This window comes from Aphis gossypii, chromosome X (assembly GCF_020184175.1).
Source record: "Aphis gossypii isolate Hap1 chromosome X, ASM2018417v2, whole genome shotgun sequence".
Taxonomy (NCBI): domain Eukaryota; kingdom Metazoa; phylum Arthropoda; class Insecta; order Hemiptera; family Aphididae; genus Aphis; species Aphis gossypii.
The window spans coordinates 36,101,773-36,128,375 of NC_065533.1; the positions used below are offsets into that span (position 1 = coordinate 36,101,773).

General features: G+C 25.7%; 1 protein-coding gene across 1 annotated transcript; it reads left to right on the top strand.

The window, feature by feature from the left end:
• Positions 1 to 2,699: 2,699 nt before the first annotated feature.
• On the top strand, positions 2,700 to 21,183 carry LOC114128459 (cytochrome P450 4C1). Its single transcript, XM_027992965.2, has 10 exons — positions 2,700 to 3,478; positions 11,678 to 11,784; positions 13,703 to 13,793; positions 17,388 to 17,646; positions 17,972 to 18,098; positions 18,215 to 18,293; positions 18,360 to 18,469; positions 18,583 to 18,823; positions 19,421 to 19,600; positions 20,719 to 21,183. Exons 1-10 carry the CDS (start codon positions 3,307 to 3,309, stop codon positions 20,877 to 20,879), a joined length of 1,527 nt encoding a protein of 508 aa, XP_027848766.1. The 5' UTR covers positions 2,700 to 3,306; the 3' UTR covers positions 20,880 to 21,183.
• The last annotated feature ends 5,420 nt before the right edge of the window (positions 21,184 to 26,603 follow it).

Below are 26,603 nucleotides of genomic sequence, written 5' to 3' on the forward strand. Positions count from 1 at the left end.
TTCTTTTTAATTACATGTTAAGGATATTAACAAGTCTAAGAATTTTGTATATACCTATATATAAATATTTTATTGTTTTTATAATTATTATTGTTTTTGTTATATTATAGTACCATAATAACATAGAAAATGTTGAGTATAAATAATTAAAATATTTTTCTTATTAATTATTTTAACATAGACACTCTTGTTATGTAGGCTAGGTTAAATTTTTTGGTGGGATACTTCATATTTAGACTAAGTTGTAAAAGATGGTGTTAACATACAAAATTCTATTTTCATAATATTATTGTCAAGGTAAAATTTACAAAAAAAAAAAAATAAAACCAGTCGCTATATTATAATAGCACACACAGGAAGTTATTATTTAGCTGACACATTTTAGTTTCAGTATTTTTTTATTTGATGATGATCTTCTAAAAAAGATATTTTCACTGTAACAAATTGGTGAATAATTTATAATAACAATAATTAATATTGTTAATTGTTATTATAAATTTGGAATACCTATTGTATTACTGTGGTAATAAAATCAGAGAAATTATGAAAAATGACAAGACGTTTATGATGTTATTTTATTAGATTAAAAAATTAACAAAATATTAATGATTTAATGTTTTATATTTTTTGGTCGATTATATTTAAAGCGCATATTGTATCCAAAAGTGCCATATAAAAATACTCAGAGTGTTGAGTCAGATCACGAAGAACTGCTTGTATCAGTTTAATAATTAGAATCCGGATTTGTGTGCATTAAATTTTTTTTTTTCGAAACACCAAACACTTGAAAAAAATTGTCACTTCGATGTAAGTAAGAAATTCCAATGGTTTGTTTTGCATAGAATGCATTAAAAAAGTTTATGTTGCAGATAAATGCAAAATTTTAAATTATTATCTCGTGTTAAATCCAAAATCTATTTATTCAAAGAATTATTTTTGTTAGATGTTAATTAAAAAAAATAGATTGTCTTTAATCTAATCTCTATAGGTATTCGTATTAATATTTTCTTTTAAATTATACTTTAATTGTCAATGTGATGTTTATTATTATACCAATAAAATGTAACTCTTTAAATTGTAACTAAAAATTAATATTGAATTTTAATATTTATTAAAGAAACAGTACCTATGCGATATTTTGAACCGTAACATTTTTTGGATATTTCTTAAACATTTTAAGAGCATATTATGTTAAATATTCCAAGGTTTGTTGATGCATAAATGCATAACTATACTGTATTATAGTAATGATATAATATCAATAGATTTATATAGGCATTAGTGGTACTATGCAGCCATGCATGTGATGGGTATACGTTAATATTATTGTAGTATTTACTGTTAAACCATATTATATTTTATATGTAGTCCTTGGCTGATAGTCTGATACAGTAGGTAGACTGCTGATAAGTAGCTATATCCTTTGGGGGATGAATTACGTAAGTTTATCTAAGTAAACATAGATGTAGATTGAGGGTGTGCTGGAGTTGATGAGTTTAATAATAAAGACTTTCTAGAATTATTGACTTAAGCTCTCTAAAACATGAATGAATTATACTTGTTTTAGTACTAAACGTATTTTATATTTCTGAATACCTTTTTATGGATAAAGATCATAATATTGTTAAAGTATCATCTTACGTTTTATACATTTCTAGATATTTTCACCGAAATTTACTTAATGGCATTTTATGGAGAATTTTGAAAATTTGTCGGTCTTTTTATCGAACGGGGGTTGTTTTATGCAATAATAAATTAAATAGTAAAAGTATTTTTCAACAACGGCTACAGCCTCACTTCATATTTTGATCGGACTTATTACGTGTTTGTAGTTTTACCAAGCACGTACCTACCTTAGTATATAGTATATACCTACATTTATTCATAATGATATACGAGTACGAGAAGACACTCGAGTTTTATTATCCACTTTATAATATTAGTATTATACTACATATTATACTATAATTATTATTTATTATAGTACCTAAGTAGATTATATTTACGTTTACAATGGGCATACTCTGACCGAGTGAGAGTGATTTTATTGGTGGATCGCGCCAAACGTTTTAAAAGTATATGTGCGTATATCGATGTGCACACGTGCAAATTTATCGCGTACCTACCTACCAATAATACAATAATGTACAGCTGCACTATACTGTACCTATACATGCACGCTCGCTGCGCAAAATATAACACATACATATATGTATACATCGCAGATGTAATATACTCGTACGTTATTTATATATTATTATTGATATTATTAATGTAATATATTATATAGCTCGGGAGGTATAGGTATGTGATGATGATGATGATAATAATAATAATGTGATGGTGGTATGTGCGTGTTGGGAAAAAAAATTGTTATTATATTATATTCTTTTCCCAACGGGCCACCTGCAATGAGTGTACTCCGCTGCAGTGTGTGCTGTACGAGAAACGCGTACCTACCTACCTTATGATATATAATGTTGAGTATACCTACCGTATACTCGCACACACACACACACAGATACGTACCTACACATTTATATATTATATTATATTATATTATATTATTCAGCGTATATAGATGTGTGTGTCTGTGTGCATATACGACAATGAGGACGGGACCGGGGCGGCGGCGCGTGCGTCAAGCGCCCAAGTCTGGTTGTGTAGTAGGGGTTGTTGGTCGGGCCGTCGTTCTCCGACCGCCGCGTGTATGTGCGTATGTAATAATATGGGGATGGCCCGGGCCGGCATATAAGAGCGCGCCGTGCAAAGCGTGTGCGCACTAGATCGGCGGCAATTTGTCATACCGGCTGCGTTGAGTAAGTACCTACGATCTCGTTAAAATTTCCGTACGCACTGTGTCCAAACCGGCACTACCGTCGTTTATAAATCGCGTTCGTATTATAGTTCAAAATAACTGCACATTGTAATAATAATATTATAGCATGTCGTATCAGACTACGTCTCCTGCGACTACAATATTACGTTGACGTCACGTCTTTGTATCACGTGGCGTATACCTACCGGTGGTGAATACTATACGTTTCGAAATATTGAAAATTTTTTTTCTCGTCCTATCGGTTTTCGCGACTCGTCCGCACTCATCACCGCACCGGCGTTTCAAACGTGTTGTATCGTGTGCTTACACCCCGTAATCCGTTGCAGCGCCATCGGCGGTTCCTGATTCACGCGGGACCAGAATACTACCGCAGTTTAATAATAACATAATATACCAGGTATACCTAACACGCGGTCTTCGATCAACACAGGAACTGTTGTGGTAGTCTGCGCTATACGCCAACGACAATGGACAACAGTACGTTGATTTTGATATGCATAGCCATAGCCCTCATTGCTATAGCACTCATCGGTCCGGTGGTTCGTAGGCGCGAGTTCATTGCCTCGTTTCGCTCCTTTGCAGGACCACCGTCTCTACCACTCTTCGGCAACGCACTCCAGCTAAACGGATCGCCTTCCGGTAAGTCGGTATTTCCGTTCAACTATTACAAATGCTTTTCTACGTGGTATAATCACATAATATTATAAGATTATAGCACTAGGGTGGTAAATTTTTATTTCGTTTGACTGAACTTTACAAACAGGGATGGATCTTGGGCTGTGGAATTGTAGTATTTTTTTCATTTTATTTTGGCACTAAATCATACACATCGTATTTTTCTCCTATACATGCAGTGGGACTATGTATAATAACCAAAAAAAGTATGTTTTGTTATTATCGTCAATCGTCATTGAAAACAAGATATGTTAACTCCAAAAATGAATAGTTATATACTTACATTTTAAATTAAATGCTCGACCAAGAAAAATATTTTGACATTTTCAGATATAGTTACAACTTCCGAGTATGATTAATATTATACTACTGTGTGTATTAGATTATCGCTTAATATCCATAAAATATATTATAATTTATATAAATACAAATAAATAAAATATTTATGAATATTTATACTATTAATAAACTACTATAGTATGAAAACAATATTATTTTGCGTGTGACGTATGTGGAGAATTTTTGTTTGAATATTTTCTGTGTAAATACGTAAGTACTAAGTACCTATAGGTACAATAATGTAAAATTTAATTATGAGCGACATTATCTTATTTTTTAAGGGTACCTACCAAACTTACCACTTATTGTCTATTGATGCATTTATGCTGAGTCGTATAAAAAGTTATTTATTTAATGGACCACTAAATCATGTTTTAATGATTATAAGATCACTATTGGTTCATTAAATATTTTTATTGTCATAGTTTATGCAATCTGGAATTATAGTTGCCAATATCGTATACCTATATTATAGGTATGTTATTGTGTTACTATACAAAAATTAGTTTTCATTATAAAACTACGTGTGTATCTACTTTATATTATTTAATATATTATTAAATCGTTTTTTTCTGTCTACAAAAAAATCGTGTCATTTTTCAGGTAATACTGTGCGTTGGCCACCGGGTTATAATTTACTGTTGATATTATTAATTTATACCTAAACGATACTACGCGAACTAGGACTGTTGCAATATCAAACAATTTACAGTACCTACAGTAATCATTTTAATAATAATAGCTGCTTAAACGCAGGTTTTTATGAACATTAAGACAGATAAACATCAGTATTAATAACTCGAGACACTTAACAACTCTACCAAATATCGTCCTCTCATATAGGTAATAGATATAAGTACACGGCGTATTTAAATAACAATTTTTACCTAATAAACTTTACTGATTATTATAACATACATATATATGTATACATACACAAACAGTTTTTTTTTAAATATAGTTACTTTGGTATCATTTATCACGTTATATTAAGTGTATAATTCGAATAATTAATTTAAATAATACAATTTAAAAATAAAGTCAATAATATAAATAATAAAATAACAAATTAACATTTTATTCCGTTAAATAAATTTTCAACAATTTTACAAGATTTATTTTAAATTTTTAGAAAATTAACAAAACCTTATATGTATTTTATATGTTTGTATTTGGTATACTTATTTAATTTGCAAGTTATTAGATGTATATTATAATAAATTATGATATAAAGTAATTTTTATAACAATAATAATTCTTCGCGTAAACAAATATTAAGTATTTTATTAAATCTATAAACTAGGATATATTAATTAGTAATAAACTACACTAATTAAAAATAATAATATATTGCTTTTTGTATCATTAGTGGAATTATTGCCAGATAAAATTATATTTTACAATATAATGTAATGTGTATGTTATAATAATTTAGCCAAGTACTAAGTTTTAATTAGAGTAGGTCGTCAACTAAGTGCAAGTTTCAATTTTCTGAATAGATAGAATAAACAAAAGTATTTGGTAAACGAGAATCGGTTAGGTATATTATGTAGTTCAGTTGATTAATCAGCTATTGATAGCTAACAAGTAATACAGTTGAGATGTCTAGTATAGATAAACGAAGGACGTAGGTATAGACTAAATACCTAGTGAGATAAAATTATTTTAAATAAGTACTTGAGTTTTATAATATTACTATTTCATACTAAAAATTAACCAAAGATTAAAAAAAATTTCTATCGATTATCTATTTGTTCTACTTATAATATAGGTAAAGAAAAAATACGATGTTTATTAATACTTTAGCAAAATGAGGTTAATTTAATTTTGTTTTTGTAAGGCATTACAAATAATATAATAATATATAACTATGATAAGCCAAAGATATGTAGTTAATTTTATTATATTTTATTATTTATATAGGTATATATGAAATGTATTTATTAGTTTGTTGTATTGTTATATTAGATTATCTAGGCATTCCGTGTTAGATCCTACATCACTTATGATTTAAGTTTCCTATATGATTGTAAATAACAGTTAAACAACCTTAATATTATTTAGAGCTATAGTTTATAAACTGTACTCCTATTAATTAATCTTCTAGAGTAGTGGTAATAATGTAAATTACTTACATTTTTTTTCGTGTTCATATAAACACGAAAAAATGTAATTGTATATAGGTATGTATATTCTATATATTCTATATTATATTATTATAAATGTTATTACCTATAAATATATTAAGCAATTTGTGTAATTTGTATTGATATATAATTCAAATATTAAAAGGATTTTTATTTCTTAAAAAATAATAATAAAATGAACGCGGTATATTGTTTACTATCTAAGTCGCATACCGTTTTGATAATTTTGAAGTCAACTTATTGATTTACGTTCATGACCCGGGTATGCACTTTAAATTGTATTGAAACATAATATAGCTACGTAGATAGTCTATATCGATGGTATGCATTAAAAAAAAATTCCAAGATAAGGTTTGATATAATATATGACATAATAATATATACTATAATTTATAATGTAACTATGTAAACTTCAAAAATATTGACTAGGTACCTATTCATAAATTTCACAATTTATTAGAAAATATTTTAATGTAATAATTAATTAAAATAATATTATTTTATTTATAACATTATTAATTTAATAACAATTGCCCTCAGTTGAAAACAAAACTTATCTATTCACTTAATCTTCTTAATCAAATTATTTAAATGATAGTAAAATTTATTTTTGATTATAATATGTTGATAAGCTAACAAATAGCATATAAGTAATGTAATTACATTATTTTTGTAAAAAAAAAAAAAAATTGAAACAATAAATAAAAGGTAGGTACAAGATATTAAAACAAGCATATTATTTATAAATAAAAATATTATGTATGTAACATATTATGAAGTATATAATATAGTTGTTGAATTATTATATCATCAATTACAAAACAAAAAAAATATTTATTTTATAGATTCAAGTAATTTTGATTTTTTTTCATATTTTTTACCAAATTTAATTAATATAATTCAGCAATTAAAATTACTATACTTCATATTGTTTTCAATAATCGATTCGTTTCAAATTCGTTAGGTAGTTAATGATCAAATTTAAAATAGTAAAATATTAAAAACTATTTATTAAGTAGAAAAGGGATATCTTCATACAGCGTTGAATTCATTTATCAGTATAAATCACTTAAATATAATCCGTACGACAGTACATATTGATCGGTTTCTTCTAAATTGTTCCAAGGGCGTCTACTGGCAGAGGACAGGTGGCAAGGGTTCTTCCTCCCCACGAATTTATAATAATGACGTGGTATATAATGAATGTATTTTGTATTCAAAATTTAAAAATCAATTTTGTTATGTAAATATTTTTACAAGAACTAGAGTTTAATAACGATTATCTCTATAGATCAACGAACCTTAGTTCCCCTGAAACTGTTTTTGTGATCGCCCTTGAATATATTTTTATCTTTGGTTATTTTTTACATCTTAACATCGGAACTTATAAAAGAGCAACGTAACTAATTCTGTCTTGGCAGATATCAATTATATCATCTTTAACCTTCTCGTATGTAGGAGCTTAACTTAACTACTCAAATTTATCTTGGAATAACATTGTTTTCTTTTATTTAAACATTTATAATTATAATTGTATTATTTGAATAATTACTTGTTTTATTTATGGTAAAAAAAAGATAATCATTTTCGATAAAATATAATGCCATTATCATTTATCAATATAATAATAATTTTTGTCAAGAATGACTTAGAAGAACATACGTACAAATACGTAAAATACTTGACGCCCATAAAAACATTTAGTTAATTATATACCTGCAGTGTATATATTTTTTTAATAACAGTTATCAAAATTCCTTACATATTTCAAATGAATGTTAGAATTGAACACTATTATATTTTAAGAAACGAAGATATGTGCCTTTTTAGCAAATACTTTGATAACTTGTGAATTACGATTGTAAAAACTGATAGCGAACTACAAAGGCATTTTAAAATTAGTGTCATCAATAAAAAATACCTAAATAATTAATAGTAGGTATCTTTAAATTAAATCGTAAAAATACACACACACACACACACACATAGATGCACAAATTAAATATATGTTACTTAGTGAAAAGTTGAAAATATAATACGTAGGTACTTATAACAAATAATAATTCATTTATAAAGTGTTGTATGAGAATTATGTATGTGGTGTATGTTAATTACAAATTGGTTTGTTTATTTTAGTCCACAAACGTCATAATTTCCTCTTTCGTATGAATAAAACATATTTTTATAAACACGGAAGATGATTATCGGAAAAATGTATATTATGGAGAAAGTAGATATTTGTTGAGTTAGTTAGGTGTACCTTTATAGGTATTGTAATTTACTTTAAATATATTGTATGTTCATTTATTCTTGCAAATTATAATTCATATTTAATAAATATGTATGTCTAGACTGTCTGACATGGTGGCCTTATGAACACGTTAAAAAAAAAATATGATAAATAAGGTAATATTTATTTATATCATACTTTTTTTTTTAATAGGTCAAATTTAGTGCTGAATATTGTTGCACTTAGAAAGTAAAATAAACAGTAATACGGGACTGCATTTTGCACACATTGCCAATGTCATGGTTGTATTTATGCACGCCTTTCATAAAATATACACAATAAAATTAAAAGGAAATGGGCTGTACATATATGTATTATATTGAAAACAGTAAATTCGCGAGTTGAGCATTAAAAAAAAATATATGTATATATGTTTAAACTGCTAATAATATAACAGAGATAATATTTTTATTATAATAAACAAAAAGTTGTTTAATCAGCAGATTTTCTTATCCCTAAGCATTTAATCGAATCTAAAAATAATTTATTATCTTTGATAAAATCTTTTTAAAATTATTTTATATGTTATAGGTGGGTAACTAATAAAATAAATAAATTATAAATATAATTTGAATAATTAATAAAAATAATTTTATTAAATTAAAATAATCAATATGAAAACATTAAATAATTCTTGTAGATTTAGTAATTTTAGTATAATATAATATATTCTATACTATCACTTATAGGTTCTTATGCAGAAAGTAATTAAAATATAGCCTCACCAGGATAGTATGTTAATATTGTTTATCCCTTTTTCATCCTGAAAAACAATTTATGTTAATTAGTTTATTATAAATAGTATTTTTTTTTTCCAAATTTTTACAAATTTTACAAATAGACAGTTACTTGCATAATTAATTATTCAACACGAGGGTTAAAATTATATTATACATTATTAATTTATAGTTTTTACTATGATTCTAGATCCTGAACGGAGTAATGAATGTATTAATTTTACAATGATTTATTTATTTATTTTTTTGGTGCGTGTGTACAACATAACTTCTCGAAATAATGCTTCAATTCCAAACTTTGGGGGTGGTTTCCGATGGTAAAGTGAATATCTTTGGTGCATTATAGAGATCAAAAGTAAACATTTTCCAATAGTTTTCAAAAAAATCAAGAAAAACAAAAAAAAGTGACGGAAAACGGGAATTTTTACACAAAACCAGTTTTCGTCCAAATCGATTTGTTTATGTGGTTGTAACTCAAAAACTATTCACTATTAATTTTTGATATTTTCACCAAATATTAACCTAAAATTTTAAACCAATATATTTTTTATTTTACAGTCAGTCCTATTCTAGTCACCTATAGGGCTATATATCGTATAAGTATTTACAGAAAAACATCAACAATTCGTAAAATTAAAAAGTATGTTAAAAAATAAAAATATATTTCCCAATTTGTTAGTGTTCGCACTGTTTGCAGCCTTGCAGGCATGTGTAATTATGTAAAATTCGCATTTTGGCGTTTTCTATGTATGTGCCAAATAGGTAAATGTTTTAGCATATCTCGTTTTAATAACTATCCAGCGCCGATAATTATAATATCGTTACACTCGATGGTAATAATGAGTTATGTTACACGTATGAGCGGTATAAGTACTACCTTTGAGTGGCAAAACCTTTGAGTCGAAATTCGTTCCCGTTGCGGCAGTCTCGCCGCCCGCGATCACACCTTCGGAATACACTCGTTGGAGCACTCGGCGGACGTCGTCAGCTGTCATCGATATTGCGGTGCCGTCGTCTGGCAGCCGCCGTGCGCCGTCTGCAAAGTCCACGCGTCGAACGTAGTACGGCAGCAGTCCTACCCTCTGCACCGGAACGGGCCTCCGCCGGCGTGGCGCGATGGCTGGTTTCTCTCGATACGTCACTAGGTTTTCGTAGTACGCCGCGGGTTTCACCAGATACCGATCGACGGTCCGGGTCGACTCCAGCACCGTATCTGCTTCACCGCTGCTCATACCACCACCGATGAAGGACGGTAGAGCACACCTCTGATCGCGTTGTTCCGCTTGTCTAGGATCTCTGTACAGATTTCCTTCCGCCGCCGTCACCGTAACCACTGAACTCACCCCGTCATCAGTAGCGTTTTCTGTAGCTCCTTTGATCATTAGCAACGCTGCTGACAAAATGCCTATCATCTCTCGGATGGCCCGTGCCATTGTCGCGATCGTCGTTTTCAGTACAGTGGTGGTTTGGCGGCCGCCCTCTCAAGTTTTTCAATATTTGAGTGATGAGTGACCGATGGTTATCAACTATTTAGTGTTGAATAGTGTTTTAATGTTATTATTACGATAGGAGGTGTTTGAAAATATGTGAGAAATCGCTTCTGGAACTACAATTTATCCTCTTTCGTTGCTCCAGCAGTTGATAAAATATTATTTGTACAAGTTTGAAGTTAATAATGTATTGTTCGTAGACGATATTCCACAACGAATATTATCACGAAAACTAGCCGACAAACAGTCCACCACTGCACTACTACGGAAGAATACGATGTTGAGTGTGACCTAAACACGTGTATCATTATTAGTGGGATGTGTCTTTTGTTTTGTTATTTTTCGTCCTTCGCTTGTTTTTAGTGTTTTGTCGAAAATTTACCGAATCTTCGGCCCCTCGACGGAGAAAAAAACTGCACACGCATTTTCGACGTTATTTTCTAATAATAATAATAATATATTATGTACATAATATTATATATAATATTGTTTCTGTGTAACGGAACTTGTTCTCGGTAAAAACCATTGCGCTCGCGCTCGATTGTTATGTTCGCGAATTACATAAACAAAACATTGCGCAATGAATTGTATATATCTTTTATACTGTACAACAATAATAATATTAGTATAAAAAAACAATACTGATCAGATTACTTGTACAATATACTCCAATCAAAATAAAGTTATTTATAATATTATATTCTACTACAAGTCTGCGAATGTATTAAGTCACAAATTACAGCAATCTATAGGTACCGGCTTTTAAATCTCTTATTTTATATATATTGGGGTTGACCACGAAATAATATTTAGAATCAAGAGGAACTTTTATATGATGATTTATAGTTATGATAAAATAGTTTAGATCGGTATGATTGCAAATGTAGAATGATGTATAATCTTCTAAGTTCTAACTTGAAATCATTATAAAAACTCATTTTTAGTTTTTCCAAAATACATATCTTAATTATTCACTTATATACTCCATACCATTACCAATAATGCATGATATACAGTAACATTATATATATGAATATATGATTTAAAAGTATATTTTCACTGTAAAAAAACGCATAGCTTATCTATGTAGTATCTATATTCTATATATTCTATACTATGTAAATACATTGCTAATCAACTTTATTATTTTTCTTTTATAGATTTTTTTAGACTTTTACTCGAATGGCATTCAAAATTTGGAGACACTTATCAATTGTGGATTGGTCTTCGACCATTCATTGCAATGGCTGATGCTGACCATATTCAGGTAATAATAATAAATTATTAATTTTTATACTGAAATTTTTGTCGAGTTAATTGACGAAAATATTTTAAATGAAATATAAGTATTATTAGTGAGACAGGTGTATAGAAAGATATTGGTAAATTTAAATATAATAAAAATAACAATTATGATTATGAATCTTAGTAGTGGTATGTTTAATTGTATTGAACGATATAATTCTGCCCCCTGAACATAATTATGTAGAGATCCAAAATGTTAATGTTATCGTAGTATAATATATGACAACATATGATTATTATAATAAAAATTTTTTTAGAACAAAAATGCATTAAAATTTGTTATCACATTTTCCTATAAGAAAAATATTAAATTTCAACGTCATTATCAGATTTCAATTTTTACTTGTTTTATGTATTACAATCTAAAATGCAAACAAAACATAATTTGTTTTCAAAATATATAGTATTAAATATTTTTATTACATCATTAAAATTATATATATTTTTGTAAAATATATACGTGAACAGAAATCCCAGTCAACATTATGGGGTACAATCAGTTATTTTTGATTAAGAAAAAAACAATTTTTCATTCATATAAAATAAAAACTTAGTTACAATGTTACATATTAAAGCTCCGTCTTTTAATAGAACTATTATGTACCTAATATACAATCATTAGGTATTTTCAGAGATATTTTATTTATCTCTTAGAGGTAGCCGCAATTTCTCCAATCATCCGATATATTTATGAACAGTGTTCTTTCGTATAGTAATAATTCTACCTGTTAAAAATATTATTCAATTATTTTAAATTCGTGTTTAAATATTAAGCGAAATAGTATACCATTTATAGTTGATTCATTATACTATCTGCAGGTATCTGTTGTCAACTTATTTTTTAGGTAATGCTCCACTGTTTTTAGGTCGCGTACGATTGCACGTGCCAATCGAAAAAAAAATACACAAATAGTAATTGCTGTGTGTAGTTTATGGTAGAATTTCGTATTCATCAACGACCTTGTTGATTTTATATTAATTGAGCTTATCATTAGGTGCTAACTATTTTATATTATTATATCTATTCTACACGTGGCATGAAAATACTATAATCTTCTAGTAAAAGTTATTTAAAAAAAATTGTTTTATTTATGTTTACCATACTAATTTTTTAAGTTCATGATTTTCACAAGTACTTCTTCATGTGAATTTAACAATATCATAGTAATGTACCTAGTAAGTACTCTCAAAGTGAATTAACTAAGATAATATAACTTTGAAATATATCACAAAAAGTATATCTTATATGTGAATATTCATTATTAAAATAAGAACAAAATCTTATGTTATTACCTTATTGGTTTATTATATTATTATTTCACATATTTTTTTATTAGCTAATTAAAAGTTAAAACATTTATGTTAAGTTATAAAATTATATATATGTAGATTCTACAAATCGTATATTATTTTAACTAAAAAAATATACTTTATTTTGCGATAAGTATAATGTTTATGAACATATCAATCTATTCAAAAAATATTTAAAGTTTCACCTTATTTAGAAGAGTTATGGAAATTTATTAAAAAAATACTGATAAACCAGTTCAAATGTACAATTAATCAATTCACAAGTTTATAATTTAGCTATTTTGTGTAAATTTACAAAAAAAAAGTAGGTGCTCACTGATTAGGTGCCTACTAATAATTATTAATTACTATATAATACCAGCAAGTCCTTTCACCTCTATTATAAAAAAAACAATGCATTTACCAAAACGTTTATTTGGGTAAATTTATTTTAATTTTTAATTATAAGTAGGTAGTCAATTTCTGTTATATATGGTTGAATATGTCCCACTAATTTCGTATTTACGTTAATAATTAATGTATGTAAAAATTATAAAATTTTCATTTTCATTTTACATTTTTTGTTTCAGCAAATTTTGAAATCGTCTGTTCATATTGACAAGAATTTAGAATATAATCTTCTACTTCCGTTCATTGGTACAGGACTAGTGACAAACTCAGGTAAAAATAGTTTCAATAAATAATAATAAAAATAATATTACACACACAAAAAGTAGTAGTAACATAGTTAATTATTTATTTAAGATACAAAAAAGGTAAAAAAATTAACTGTACATTTAAAATTTTTAATTATCAATAGGCGTCTTCAAGTTAGTGATATTAATTAAATTTATACCTAATGCACAAATAATAATTCTTGTTAATTTAGAACATATTTTGCAAAACAAAACTGGTATATAATTTTATATTGATAATCTTATATTAAATTTATATAATTATTTAATACAATTATGAAGTATACATTTAATTTCATATTAAGTACACATTAATGAATTCATTAAAATGAAATATTTAACTTCAAAGCTCAAATGATACACAATATGGCAAACCTTGTTATCATGACCTAAACTAAAAATCACAATGATAATTTATACTGCACATTAGTAATGTGAATAATAATCATAAACCTTATAAGGTCTATGATAATAATTAAAATTTTCATTATTGTTGTACATCTAAATTGTTCGTAAAACTATGTATCTATGCCCTTAGCCTTTACTGATATTTTTAGTCTATGCAATAAAATAAGATTAAATTGTTTATCAATCATTATTCATTACAATACCGTATTTTCGTTACCCTCAAGGAAATTCTATCAATGTATCAGTTAAGTAATAAATAATAATGCAATAAGCTGTTTACGTGGTACACAATATGTGAATGCATTATAATATAAATAACTTATATACTTATATCATAAAAAAAATATATTATTTAATTTAAAAATAACTTTTACTATTTATATTAATCAATGAACAATAGGCTAACTGCTAAAGAGCTTCAGGTAGAATAATAAATAAATTGGATTAATAAAAAAATGCAAATACGTATTAAACTTTCATATTGATCTATTATAAATACATGTACCTATATAATATAAAATGTATAATATATATATATATTATTTATAAATTTAAGAAAGTAATTTAATTATTATATTTTTATAATTTAAGTTCCAATGCTCATAATTTATCACGATCGGTCAATATTACTCTGCTCGACCAATAATGTATTTTGATGAGTTACCCAATGGCGTAACTTCAAAATTTAGGTCAAGAACGAAATTTTCAACGACCCCTTCTCAACCAGACATTATAATGTAGTGAGGTATGTGATATGAGATATTATGTGCATTCAACTCACTAAAATTATTTGATAGATTTTAAAAAAATATTATTATAGCATATTTTACTACCTTATTCAAAATTATATAATAATTTTGAAGTATTAAAAAATAAAAATAATGGTTTAATAGTTTATTATAAATTATTAAAAGAAAATCAATGTATTACTGTGGGCCCCCTAAACAAATGGACCCGGATGCACCTATACTCTCTAATCTCTCTTAGTTATGCCATTGGAGTTACCCCAAAACATTGCAGTGTAATGCAAGACAATTATTCTGCTATGCTATTTCAGTATTATTCAGATAATTTGAAATTTCAGCACTATAAGAACTATGCAAACTTTTATTCAAGCAATTCTTTTTCGATATAAGCTTATGATGAATCTCGTATTTATTTAAATGATAACCCGTTCAACAGTCTCACGTAACTATATTTCCTATTAGTCATTAGTATTGGAAAATTAGTTTTCTTATGTGTTAGTAGATGAAGAGTCGATTGGCGAAACCGAATAAGTCATATACAATTAATAAATGCAAAAATTCTCATAACTACGACTTATGTCATACTCAATTTAATAGACTAATAAACGTTGTATAGTGACCTGGTTAAAAACATCTAAAGGCTAAAGTTTTGTTATTCGATATTATTTTCTATTCCGTCAGTTCATACTTCATAGCTATATGATATCTCGAATAATATTATAATTATAATGTCTTTTATAAGTAACTATTAATATAAATAGTTAATAATTATACAATTTTCTGTTTATCACTGTATAAATTAGAAAAGTAAAATAATAAGCATTTTTATATATATATATAAAATTACAGAAGCAATATAATGGTTTATTTTAAAAAAATAAAATCATTTAAGTAGTTATATATTTATTATTTATTTATATAAAATTATGTAACATTTTCATTATGTATTTTGAAAATATTAATAAGTGTGTGAGTTAAGTACTTTTTAAAAACTTACTTGAAAAAAACAAGACAAAAATCTGTTACATGAATGTATTTCGTTAACTATACTGCATTTACTCATCATTCATATTATAATTCATGGTCAATGACGGATAAATTGGCCGTATTATAAGATTTCGTTTGTTCTAGTTATTAATGATTAGATTATTTTCGATTAATATATTTCATGCAAATTTGCACAATTATTGTTGTATAAACAATTAAAACGCTAATAATTTTAGAATGCAATAAAGTATTACATAAGTAGCCAGTAGGCCAAAAACGTAAAGTGCATGCAACTTGTCCTTGACCCGTTGCAAGTATGGATCATATAAACACAGGTGAGCAGTGGCTGCTGTTGGCTACTATATGTACTCAAGATCAAACATTACCACAACAATACATGTACATGATAGTATCATAATTCAAAGTATAATGAGCTCAGTATAATATACAGTTTTTAAACAAGATGAGCATATTGCGGACCTATAGTTCAAAATGTTAAGTGGTATCCATTAAAAACTAGTATGCCCTAGTAACACTAATTAAGAGTTATGATAAAAAAAAATGAAAGCTCTAAATTAATTATTCATGTTTATTTACATTAAATATTGTTTAAAAATACGACTATTAAATTTATTAAAACTTCAAAATTTATTGATTTGAGATATATATTTTTTCTTTTCTGTTTATAGAAATATTTGAAACTTTAGTATAATAACTCGAGACTCTCTGTAACTTGATTGTTTTCGATTTTTCTGTCACTAAAATATTTATATGCTTACACCTAATATTTTACAACTAAATTTTATACATCTCGAATTTATTTTTATCACCATACAGAATTTCGAGTTATAGAGGACCGAGATTAAATTAAAAAAAAAACAAATTATGTTACATTTTTTATATTTCCCGAATGTATGTTTTGAATTAATATAGGTAGGTAATATAAAACACAAACAATTAATATAATTTACAAATTAATAAAAATAATTCGTAAGAAATATCCTATACATATTTTGTTAAGTATTCAAAAACGGTTCTTGCTTCTGAAAACTACGCAATAGTACCAATACGAAATCGACACATTCTTATACTTGTATACAATTAATAGGTACTAATTCTTGTAGCTGGATACAAGCGAAGAAAAAAGTGCTTTGTAAAATGTATACCTAATTATTTCGTTAAATAATAGTAGATTTCAAATGATATTTTACATATTTGTGCACGTGGGCATGTAGCGTCACTGCGTCAGATGCACAGAAACAATTTACCTGTTGATATATAAATATACATGGGAATAATAAAAAATAAATAATATAATTCTTCTTTTTTGTAAATAAGCCAGATACTAATTTATTTATGTGTATTAATATTTAATATGTTGAATATGCTGTTATGCATAATAATAACTACCTACATTCATTGTACACTTTTAAATTTAGGACCGCAATGGTTTAAAAGAAGGAAGTTATTGACACCAACATTTCATTTTAATATTCTCGAAGATTTCATACCATTAATAGAAAAACAGTGTAAAACCTTAGTGAAAGTATTACGAAAAGAACTCAATAACGTTACTGGATTTGATATAAAGCCTTACGCTAAATTGGCTGCGCTTGATACTATCGGTATAACGGCAATGGGATGCGAATTCAACTCGCAAGAAAATTCTCAACTGGAATATGTTAAAGCTTTAGACGAGTGAGTAGAATTTTAAGTACAAACTTAGATTTATATAAAATTTATTGCACTAAAATCCATAATTGCATATAATGATTTAACTATCTGAACATTCTGAATTTAAACAGTTAACTGTAATATGAACACAAAATTTCGTGTGCAATGAAAAATTTGTCACGACAAAATAAAATAGTTTGATCAGTAACTGTTTGTTTAAAATACTTAAACCTAAATTTATGTAAAGAAAATGTATTTATAGTTTATCAAAAGTATAACATTAGTTATGAGTTATCATAAAATAACCCTTTTAAAATGCTATTTTAAAAGTTTCAATTTTTAATTACAGGCTTACAGCAATAATGCAGAAACGGTTTATAACACCGTGGTTGAAACCAAATTTTTTATTCAATTTAACATCACTTAGTAAAAGACAAAATGCGTGTATAGACGTTATACACACATTTACAAAAAAGGTAATCACATTGAAAATAAATTTTGTCTGTAGTAGATACTCGTATAATAATTATTAATCAGTACCAATAAGGTACGTTTTTATATTGCTAAAGTAGATATTTCAAATTTGTTATAGGTTATAAAAGATAGGAAAGATAATTACAAATTATTCAACAATCAAATGTCAGACGCAAATAAAAATGAAATTCATCATGGTAAAAATTACATTGTGATACATAATATATATTGATTGCATTGTAATAATTCTATTTTATTCCTAGGTAAAAAATATAATAAAGCATTATTGGATTTATTGCTAGAATTATCTGATGATGGAAAAATATTAAGTGACAAAGATATTCAAGAGGAAGTTGATACTTTCATGTTTGCGGTAAGAATAACATTTTAAACAAATAATGTTGAATTTTTTTTAGTAAAATATAAATTATAGAGAAATATTTTTATTTTTAATAGATAATAGTATTATGTTGTTTTTTTTTTCAGGGAGTTGATACAAGTTCCGTCACTCTCTCTTGGATGATGTATGTCTTGGGTAAACACCCAGAAGCACAAGATCGTATATTAGAAGAATTAGACGAAAAAATTCCAAATTTCGGGGATGGAAAATTATCAGTACAAATTTTACACAGTCTTGACTATTTGGATAGAACGATTAAAGAGGTGCTACGACTTTACCCATCAGTTCCATTTATTGGTAGACAAATTTACGAACCACTCACAATCGGTAAGAAAATATATAACAATTTTAAGACTTTAGAGTTTAAAATATATCCATTAAGTATTAAGTTATAGGATTTATAATTAGAAAACCCAGAATTTAGATAGAACATATTATTATAATGTACCTACTTATAACATTATTCAAAAAAAAAAAAAAAAAAAACATGTGTAAAAATATTTGTACCACTTATAATAAACTCTAGGTACTTATAGTCAACATATAATATATTATAATTATGTTTATTTCATATATGACGTATAATAATATTATTTTACGACTAAATTTTACAATAAAATAACTGAAATCATTTTTTTAAGAGCAAATTATGTATTAACATGATCTTAGCATATATCACTAGTCGGTTATGTATTCATTGCAAAAGAAAGAAACTCCTTACAAACTTGATTTTTAAAAAGATAGTAATTATTGTTATAATAAATTGAATATGATTATACATATTTTACCTACTAGCTACAAACAATCGTCATTCAAAAAACAGTGTGCCAGTTATGACACCCAGAATGCGTAGAAAACCCGTTTATCTTTTTATAAATAGTTAACTATTTATATGACATTTTCATTATGAATTAATATTTGCAGGTGATCACACTATTTTGCCGGGGACATCGATTTTCATAAATGTGTTTGCTTTACATAGAAATGAAAAACATTTTGAAAATCCAGAGAAGTTTGATCCAGATAGATTTTTAAAGGAAAAAAGAAATGATCAACATCCTTTTTCCTTTATACCATTTAGTGCAGGACCGAGGAACTGCATTGGTAAGTAATAAAAATTTAAATCTTCAATTATATTTAATCATTTAGATGATAAAATATGAACTTATACAGAGTTTTTATAGGTTTCTTCACAAATCAATGTATACATATGTAGATTTACAAAAAAAAATTATCGTATGATCGCTCATGTTTATTTTTTGTGATTTAATCAGATAAAATTCTTATGGAAATCGTTATTCATTCTCAAATTTGCATGTTATTATATTATACACATATTTTTTATATTTTTTGCACCATATATTGTAAATGTTATTGATTTATTTTTCTATGCTCGTTAAATAATAATACAGTTATATTTATTTTTGTTAATATAATAATATAATGAACCGTGTAATCTGACTTATATATATTATTTATAATTTTTTATTTTAAGACATTATTTAACTTAATAAATTTTAAAAATAACAGTAAGTAGTTCCATATAATTATACTTACGTGGTTACTTTTAATTCGCTAATTAATGTTTGTTGAAACCTATTTTTTTAAATTAATTGTACAATAAATATTCATATAATGAACAAAAATATTGAAAAATAGTTTGATAATATACGGTTTAGTAGTTAATTAAATGAAGTATAAAAAGAGTTAAGAATTTCCATACTTGGGGATATAATTCCAAATAATTTTTTCAACGTATTGATCTCTCTAAAGAGGTTATTATTTTATTTGATAAAATATAATTATTATTTACCAATACTTTTAACTATTTCATTTTCGTTCTTCATATAATATATTTTATAATACATAGTAATAATTTTACTAAAAAATAATAATACACCTAAATTGTTTGATGTTTATCATTTGTTGGGTTCTTTTGGTATGCCAAAAATATTTGAATTATTTTTGATAAATATTTTGGGAGTGCTATGTTATCTTAAAATATTATCTATTAAAATACATTATATTCAAAGAAGTATTTTTTTTAAAAAAATTATTTGAATACCTATTTATTATTAATGGTATTAAATAGTATTTCACCTGATTTTGCTAACTATCGCAACCTAAATAAATACGTATATTTACACGAAACCAAATCTTTAATAACACAATATATACCTATACTACCTATTTCTATATCGTATTTTGATGATTTATTTTAGGTCAAAAATTTGCAATACTTATGATCAAAATAGCCGTTGCCACAGTGTTAAAATCGTACAGAGTTAAGTCAATAGATCCAGAAGATAAATTAGGTCTTGTTGGGGAAATCGTATTGAATGCACACAACGGCATCAATGTGACACTTGAAGAACGGACGTAGACCTATCCTACAGTGCTAACTGACTTTTTAATGAATACATTCATTTTGTATTAACTACTTCCACTGCATAATGTTAATTGTATTAAGTATTACGTTTTTAATTGTATTGGTATTATTTCTTAAGTTTTTATGCATTGGACATTTTTTCATCATCATTATTAATTATATAAGTTAATATTATATTATTTTATTTTTTTCCATACTTATTATTGTATTATTATTAAATTTACATTTTGATATAGTATTCATTGTACTATAATACAAGTATAACAATAATAATAATATAATTTTTTTTATAAATAAACCGTGTTTAATTATTTTTTAAATTATATTAAAACGAAATATTATTTAGTATTAGGTAATTCTAACACAGTCAAGGAGGCATAGACGTAATTTAATATTTACACAAGGCGGCATACCAAATTTTATTGAGAAAATACTTCTATTACTTATATAGGTACTTGAGTACGCTGAATTAGGTACTGATAATATTATCAATGTATAAGAAGATTTTCAATTGTAAATTTAAATTTATTTTATCATCAAAAATTAAAAACAGGTTAGTGTTATTTAGCACTTTATATATATATCTATAATATCAATGAAGAATGAAGAATGAAGATAAATTATGAATTAGTTATTTTAAATTGTTATACCTAGCTTTTTCTATATTTTACATAGGTATGAGAAAATGGGTCTATATTATAATTAACTACGCATTTGTTAAACTTCAATTATACCTATATTTATTCACGATAATTATTGATAAGTTTTTTTGGTAAAAATAAAATGAGTAATAAATTTTAATACTATTTACAATTTCAAAATAATTATATTGATATTTCAATAAATACATATTAAAGAATATCATTGTCTACATACATTTAATGTATATGTACACTGTACAGTGTACAATGGTATAAATTAATATAGTTACCTGCATATTTTAATATCAAACAATAAATTACTGTAATAAGCCAAATTTACAGTTAATTTTATCGTGTAACATATTACTATTGCAGTTAAATGATGTATTAAAATACATTGATTGAGTTAAATATTCAATACAAATTAATTAATTGTTCAAAAGAAAAATACTATTTTTTTCAGTAAAGAATATTAACATACCTATTTACTGTGTCTAAGAAATAATTTTAGAAAAATTTCAAGCTTAGTAATGCCTACGAGTCATGTTCATATGGTTATTATATGTTAGTTATAAGTAATATATAAATATATTACTATATTAGTTGTCACGTTTGCAACTATTGAACTATCAATTTTAATAATATAACATGTGCGATGTTCTTGCCAAAAATTAGTTTAACTCATCTTAATATGGAAAAAATAAACGACTAATAATAATAATAGAATAAAGTACCTATAATAATATCATTCTTAGAAATAAAGGCTACATACAGATTCCATTAAGAATCGTTTTTAGTGTACAATGGTTTATAATTTGAATTCAAATTTAACACATCCATTACAGTCTATAGTAGTGACCTACATAGTGTTATAATGACGTTGTACATTCAAAACCTACTATAATATATGGCATATGCAACCTCCAACAGCATTATGATTTTGCCAGGCTTTAAATTTTGGATTCAACTATTGTGCTATTTTATTTAATTTTTTTAAAAAATTATATCAAGATTGCGATTTTTCAAAATAAGCTTGTCTAGTTCTATATAATTTCATTAAAATTGATAACATTTTTGGCATTATTATTTTAACAAAAATATTGTTACCAGCTATAAGATGGTATACTTGGTTAATAGTATATTGTTGTTAAAATGTATTTAAAACTATATTAGTATTATTGTTTTAATAATAATATCCTCATACAATTCAGTCCAAATTCTAAAGTATAAAATGCCTGGTATATGTTGAACTTAGTACGCTCAACTCATTTGGTTAAGTTATTTTTTATTCATTAATGCAGTTATTTTAGATTTCTAAAAAATTAGACGTACTAAAATTATAATTTGAGCAAGAAATTTTTGAAAGTTAGCCATTATATTTATGTATTATGGATAATGAGTTTGGATATGGAAGATATGGCAAGTTAAAAATCTTAGTGGTTTGTAATAATATTTTTGATTATTTTAGATTTTAATATATCAACATTTTCAGAAAAATTATTTGAAAAACAGATGTTTTTATTTTCAAATGGCTCTCCTTAAGTAATAAAAAAAATATCAAAACTTTGAAAACATGGTCTTTAAGTAGATACCTACCCACCTTTATTAATATATTCAAACATTTCATTGACCATAAATTTAAATGAATTCATTGTTAAATAAAAAATTGGGGTGAGTATAATTGGTGAATCACTCTGTATGTTATCTTCTTTTCAATTTATATTATACTCATTAGTTCAATAGTAGTACTAATATGTGAATATGCGACGGAATTCATAAATACCTACTTCGGAAATATATATGATAATATAAACATGATTCTACTCTTATTCAGACATGCATTGATAAAATGTTTTTAAAATTATTATTATTATTTTTTTTAACACACGTTTTTTCTAAGAACGCGTTTATTTATAATAATGTGTCAGAAAGGGTCTTTTAAAAGAAGTCTATTCAGTTGGTTAATTTTTTTTTTTTGTAACATACCTACCTTTTTTTTATAAGGATCGTATGATATACATTAAAAACAAACTGATTATGTTAATCATCACAATTCATGAACAATGTGTATACCATGATCATCACCAAACACAATTATATTATATAGGTAACTTATCATTGTAACGTATAGCTGCAGAGTACCTATAATTCTAAATAAAAATTTAATCTAATGTACATTTAATAAATACATTGTAGACCGGATGTATTGTTTTTAAAACTATTAAATGCATAAATAATAGATACCTACTAATTAAAGAATAAATAGTTAAAGTAGTTTGAAATTTATAACGTAAGAATTCTTTTGTAATTTTACATTTTTTTTTTTTTATTTAGTATGTATAAATTATTATTTATTAGTAATACTTATTAATATAAAAATATAATAATTTAAAGAGTTTGAAATACCACAAACCTGAAGAAACTTTAAACCATACTTTTAGTTTGCCCATTACAATTAATTGATTTAATAAACGATATATATTAGGTATAATAAATTGAATAAATATTTGTATGTTTATAATATATCTATCTACATTAATATTATCTCTGTAAATTATTGGCAAACAACATAACTATACATTTATGCATGAATGTATATTTTAACTGTATACAATAACGATTAGGTGCTAAGATAAAATATTTAGATGTTAAAATACCTAATTCTAATATTTTGAAAACACAAATCATAAGAAATTTAATCTTTGTTAAATTGAATAACGGTGGCGCCTGTAGGCATGTTTGATCTACTGCATGCTCAGAAATAAAAAAAAATATGATACCAATATAACTATAATAATTACTTGTTTATCTACTGTATTTTATTTTATCGATGTATATGCAAGTGTAAAATATCAGACAGAAAATACGTGATGAAATGTGTATTTTCTTACAATATTATAATATATAAGTACCTACCTATCCTTATTATTGTATTTGCATAATATATTATTTTAATATTTGTAAATATATTATAAAAACAAAATTTATTTTATGATCTTTTTTCGTATTCATAAAGTATTTGAAATGTATAATTCTTTCAATAGGTAAGGTACGTATTGCTGGGATATAATTTTATGCGCTCAATTTAAATCAGCTTAATTCTTGTTATAAGTAATTATGTATATACCTAATACAGTTAAACAAAAAAGTCAGAAAAAATAAAATGTTGACTTACATTTGGCGGATGGCATTAATTTCAGTTTAATATATTATATTAAACATAGGTATTGTATTCTTATCTTCATAATTTTAATAAAAATTGACCATACTAAGTGATTAAAAATGTAAGAAATAATGTTTAAAAAAAAATATCAATTTGCAAATGAAATATTTGTGTAAATTGTTATCAGTAATATTATATTATAAAATAGAGAAACGAACGAATGCCGAAAGCATACTTATAACAATATGTTTTTTATAACATGTAAGTATTTTCATATGTGGTTATAAATTTAAATTCTTACAACACTCCGTTATAACACTGAATGGGGAGAGAGGGGCTAAAAATATTAAATGACATATAAAGTCTAAATACTGACTTGACTAAATTGGGAAATATTTGAGTGGTTTCAGGATATTTTAAGAACCTTAATCCCCCTCTGATTACGCCTATGAACAGGGCCGGTAAAAAGTAGGGGTGGCCTGGGCGATGGCCCAGGGCGGCAATTTTTGTCTAAATGCCCATGCGCGGCATTTTAGCAATTATTTAGTTTTCACAGGGTGGCATTTATAATTTAGCTCAGGGCGGCAAAATAGCTTGCACCAGTTCTGCCTATGAACTATAGTCCAGTATTTAATATTGAAAAGTATGTCTAAAAAAGTTTCGAGTACTTATTGACTGTAATTGAGCATCATTAATACTAAGAAAAAATGTTTCTAGTACCTATAACAAACATTTTTTAGTTAGCTTAAATTTTAAACTATTATTAACAAAAATTATTACATTTAATAAGTTTCTTGATAATAAAACTTTAATTTAATTTACTTAAAATAATTTATCCCCACATTTAAACATGTAGGTAATTATAGTTTATACCAGTAAATGTTATTAACTATTAACTAAACTTGCTTATTTGAGTAAATGATCTCATTCATAATACATTAATCACATGTAACGTTAAAAATTTAAAACAAATCTAATTATTCTTAGTAAATATACTTGGACATCTAGTATTCTAGTAGATAAACATTAATAATTGAAATATTGAGTAAACAAATAAATACTTCTACATACCTAATCGAGTATTTTGTTATTTTGATAATAAATAACCATATTTTTACGATTTTATAGGTATAATATAATATTTTATTAGCTACTACAATTGAGTTAACATGCAGGTATTACAATTTATATTGCATCATGACTTTAGAAGTTAAGCTCAGATACTTATTATTTAAGTAATTGGCTTTTGATAGTGTAGACAACATAATCGTAGTCCATCGTATAGTCGTAAAAAACAATTTTTTTCAAACCAATTAACAAATATTTATAATACCTAGGTGAATGTGTCTTCTTAAGGCAGAGTTATTTTAACTTTCTTTTTGTTATTAAAATATATTTAGTTGAACGTATTTTATTTAGTAACTAATAACTATAATATCAATGGTTAGTAAAAGGGAAACTTTTGTAACCCTAACTTTTTAAAAATATATAGATACCTATGTAATATATTATAAATTTAAAAAAAATTTCGTGTCTTTTAACCAAGCGTTGTAACTTATAATTCAATTGGAGTAATACAATTATTTTATTTTACCTTTTTTTAACGTCGAAATTCAACGATAAAATAGTAAAAAATTTTGTAAGGCATATAATATTGCATAGACCTTAATACTAAACTTTATAAAATTTCTTTATGAATCATTGAACTTTAGGAGTACTATTGGAATTTAAATAATAATTGGAATTTTAGAATGTTTTAAAATATAAAGTTCATAACAACGTAGATACTAGTGAACACGATTAATATGATAGTGATTATAGTATAAAATATTACCAGTGTAGTTATACTGTAGATAATAAATATTCCCTATTATAATGACGGAGTGTAAATGTTATTGACATGAGTGCAAATAA

What these genes read in the sequence shown, in the direction of transcription:
- LOC114128459 (XM_027992965.2), top strand. Translation starts at nt 3,307, where the DNA reads ATGGACAACAGTACGTTGATTTTGATATGCATAGCCATAGCCCTCATT. An exon ending in TACACACATTTACAAAAAAG is followed by an intron (nt 18,099 to 18,214) that starts GTAATCACATTG and finishes AATTTGTTATAG; the next exon opens with GTTATAAAAGATAGGAAAGA. An exon ending in TTACGAACCACTCACAATCG is followed by an intron (nt 18,824 to 19,420) that starts GTAAGAAAATAT and finishes TAATATTTGCAG; the next exon opens with GTGATCACACTATTTTGCCG.